The sequence below is a fragment of the Aplysia californica genome, unplaced genomic scaffold, assembly GCF_000002075.1.
Source record: "Aplysia californica isolate F4 #8 unplaced genomic scaffold, AplCal3.0 scaffold00210, whole genome shotgun sequence".
NCBI classification, from domain to species: domain Eukaryota; kingdom Metazoa; phylum Mollusca; class Gastropoda; order Aplysiida; family Aplysiidae; genus Aplysia; species Aplysia californica.
Genome location: NW_004797480.1, coordinates 904,851 through 907,999, shown reverse-complemented (window position 1 = coordinate 907,999; position 3,149 = coordinate 904,851). Strand labels below are relative to the sequence as shown.

Sequence of the window (3,149 nt, the reverse complement as noted above, 5' to 3'; positions counted from 1 at the left end):
TGTGGGGTTTGCGTACGTGTATGTATGTTGCTATGGCTAGAGGATGTCAGTGTATGCGAGGCCATAGAACAAGTAACACTGTACACTTTACCTGCTGTTTGGGGTCGTCGAGGTGACCTCATTTCCTCCCTTTCTCATCTCACCTGACTTCAGGCTCGAAGCTGTGGATCGAGATGATGTCGGCCATCTTGGTATTTTTGTGCGCTCTCATGACCGCACCCTCTCTGTCCCCCTCTCTCACTCTGTCTTTTTTCTTTCCTCCAATCCCTCCCCATCTGTTTCGGGGGCACACACACACACACACACACACACACACACACATATACACACACACACACACACACACACACACACACACACACACACACACGCCCTCGCACGCCAGCACACTCACACACACACACACACACACACACACACACGCACGCACACACACACACACGTACACACACACGTACACACATACACATATACATACGCACACATATGCACGCACATACACTCACTCAAACACACACTCACAAAACACACACACACAAACACACACACACACACACACACACACACACACACACACACACACACACAGCACACAGAGGCAAACAAGCAAGCCTACCGGAAGTCACACGCACACTCGCTGTCTTATCGCTGTCTGTACAATCGGAGTCTATATGTCGGCATTTGATCTGTGGGCTTTGTTGGGTTTTTGAAATTGGTGTAAGAATCTAGTAGTAATATTGTTCTCCCTACAGACACAGTTAATAATTACTTCGTGCTTCCTCCTCTCCGTGCTACTCTTCTCCCCCCCCCCCCCCCCCTCCCCCCCTGACAAATGCTTGACGCCTCTTTCGATTGGTGACACGGGTTATATCGATCCTGTCTCTCACTTCACGTTTCCCAGGCCTTTCCCCGGTGAAGAACGAGAAGACGTTCTTTGTTTTTCTCCTCCCTACTTGCCAGCTCTCCGTTGAAATAGCTGACTAGGTCTTGAGGTTTTAACTCCCTTTTTCTCGACATGATAAAATTATATCACCCTACACAAGGCTACTGAGAATATGGGTTTGATGTATGTGGGGTAAGAGATGGGCTCTTTGTCGTTAAAAATATACGACGTGAGGTTGATTCCCATGAAGGAAAATTATTTTCGAATCAAGTATCTCCTGTCTGCTGATAGGCTGCATTCCACGCTGCCCAGGTGACAGTCTGGCTTGCTTTTTCATGCGCCAGTTGGCCCTATGTTTCCGTTTACTCAAACAAACAAACAAACAAACAAACAAACAGCTAAGTGATTGCTCTGTAACCCCAGCCCAATGTGCTTTGTCCCTGACTCTAACAAACCGTCTCTCTCTCTCTCTCTCTCTCTCTCTCTCTCTCTCTCTCTCTCTCTCTCTCTCTCTCTCTCTCTCTATCTATCTATCTATCTGTCTGTCTCTCTCTCTATCTATCTATCTCTCTCTCTGTCTATTTCTCCCTCTCTGCTTGAGATCAGCTCTTGTGATGTAGAAGTATGGCGCTTCACCGTTGCACACAGCAGTGGTGAGATTATTGAGTGTCTCAGTCTTTCTACTGAGATGTTGCATCCCTCTCTACCCGGGTTGACCCTGATAGGCAAGGTCGAATCCCGCCTCCTAAATGATTTTAAGTGTGTCGATGGAGGTCCGAAGTCAGCTATAATATAATTTTATTGTCTTTGCTTTCCCCCAGGATGCGAGAACACAGACAGCGGTGTGGGCGTCTACGCCTCAGACCCCGAAGCCTACACGACCTTCGCTCCTCTGTTGGACGCCGTCATCAAGGACTACCACAAGGTCGACGCTCTGAACCACCCCAACCCTGACTTCGGAGACACCGACAAGCTCCAGTTCGGAGACCTTGACCCCTCCGGCGACATGATCGTGTCCACCCGTGTGCGAGTGGGCCGCAGCCACGACAGCTACGGCTTCCCTCCCGTGATCAGCAAGGAGGTGCGTGTTTTGTTTGGAATTTGGAATGTATTTTTTAAGGACCGATTCTCGTCTGTTTTGACGCAGAAATCCCTCTTTCTGCAAACACTGGTGCCATCTGTATTGTAACTTCATGTTTCTCGCCCCCCCCCCCCCCCCAATGAATGAATAATAAAATAAATGAATAAATACATACGTACATAAAGAAATAAAGAAATAAATAAATAAATAAATAAGTAAATAAATTTTTAAAAAATATTGTGGATCACTTACGTGGTGTTCTTGAGCATGGGTTGATTATTTAGGGGATATTTTAAAGCTCGCCACCCTCTCGATCCGGTGTTGACTCGGATGAAAGCTATGTTTGAAGGCCTCATCTCTTCCTGTATTGAAGGCGACATTTAACTGATACCATAGTGCACCATACCAGACAATACTGTTGAAAAGAAATTTTTAAAACAGTAGGGGGAAATGTGATAAATTGTTTCTCTATATTAGAAAGTCGTATGTATCTGTTAAAAGAAGTTAGAAAGGGTTCGTATTGGCCTTACTCTTGTACGTTCTTTTCAGTCATATCTTTTACCGAATCTGTTCCAGATGAGAATTGGCCGTTTATTGTAAGAACTCGTTCTAATAGGGTGGTGGCAGTGACAAATACACTTGTAGTTCTTTGTAATCGTGGAAGCAAGTTCTGATGGAAATATGGATACAGGGAAAGAAATGTAACCGGATGAACTTGGATAAGAGAGGGGTGGATTTTGGATGGATTCGGATAAATGGGCAGTATAGATAGGTATACCTCCTTACGTTTGTTCACTAGAGGTGAATTAATTGGGGTTGGGGACTTTGAAGACTATTTGGGATGATTACACAGATGAATGGATGGATGTGAGTCATACAGGATGATTGATTAACTGGTAATAATAATAATAATAATAATAATAATAATAATAATAATAATAATAATAATAATAATAATAATAATAATAATAGATAGATAGATAGCATTCGTATAGCGCATATCCCCGCTCAGCAGCAGGCTCTATGCGCTTTTACACTATATTACTACCCCAGCAGACCATAGAACACTCCGAAACATTCTCAGCTTCCCGGGAAGCATACAGTGCGAGCAGCCGATTAAGCGCTCAAACACTAACAAACTGACAAGATCTTTCGCTGTCTATAGCCGGGTACCCATTCCCACCT

At 44.7% G+C, this 3,149-nt stretch overlaps 1 protein-coding gene across 4 annotated transcripts in view; it reads left to right on the top strand.

The window, feature by feature from the left end:
• Positions 1–3,149, top strand: part of LOC101852478 (arginine kinase Oct f 2) — a 39,968-nt gene that overhangs the window by 32,055 nt on the left and 4,764 nt on the right. For all 4 annotated transcript variants that reach the window (XR_001184893.2, XM_035970024.1, XM_005099349.3 and 1 more), the window contains exon 2: positions 1,705–1,964. Coding sequence is in view for 3 of the 4 variants with exons in the window: in XM_035970024.1 (XP_035825917.1) it covers positions 1,705–1,964 (260 nt within the window). In the remaining variant the exon portion in view is untranslated. The remainder of the gene's footprint in view (positions 1–1,704; positions 1,965–3,149) is intronic.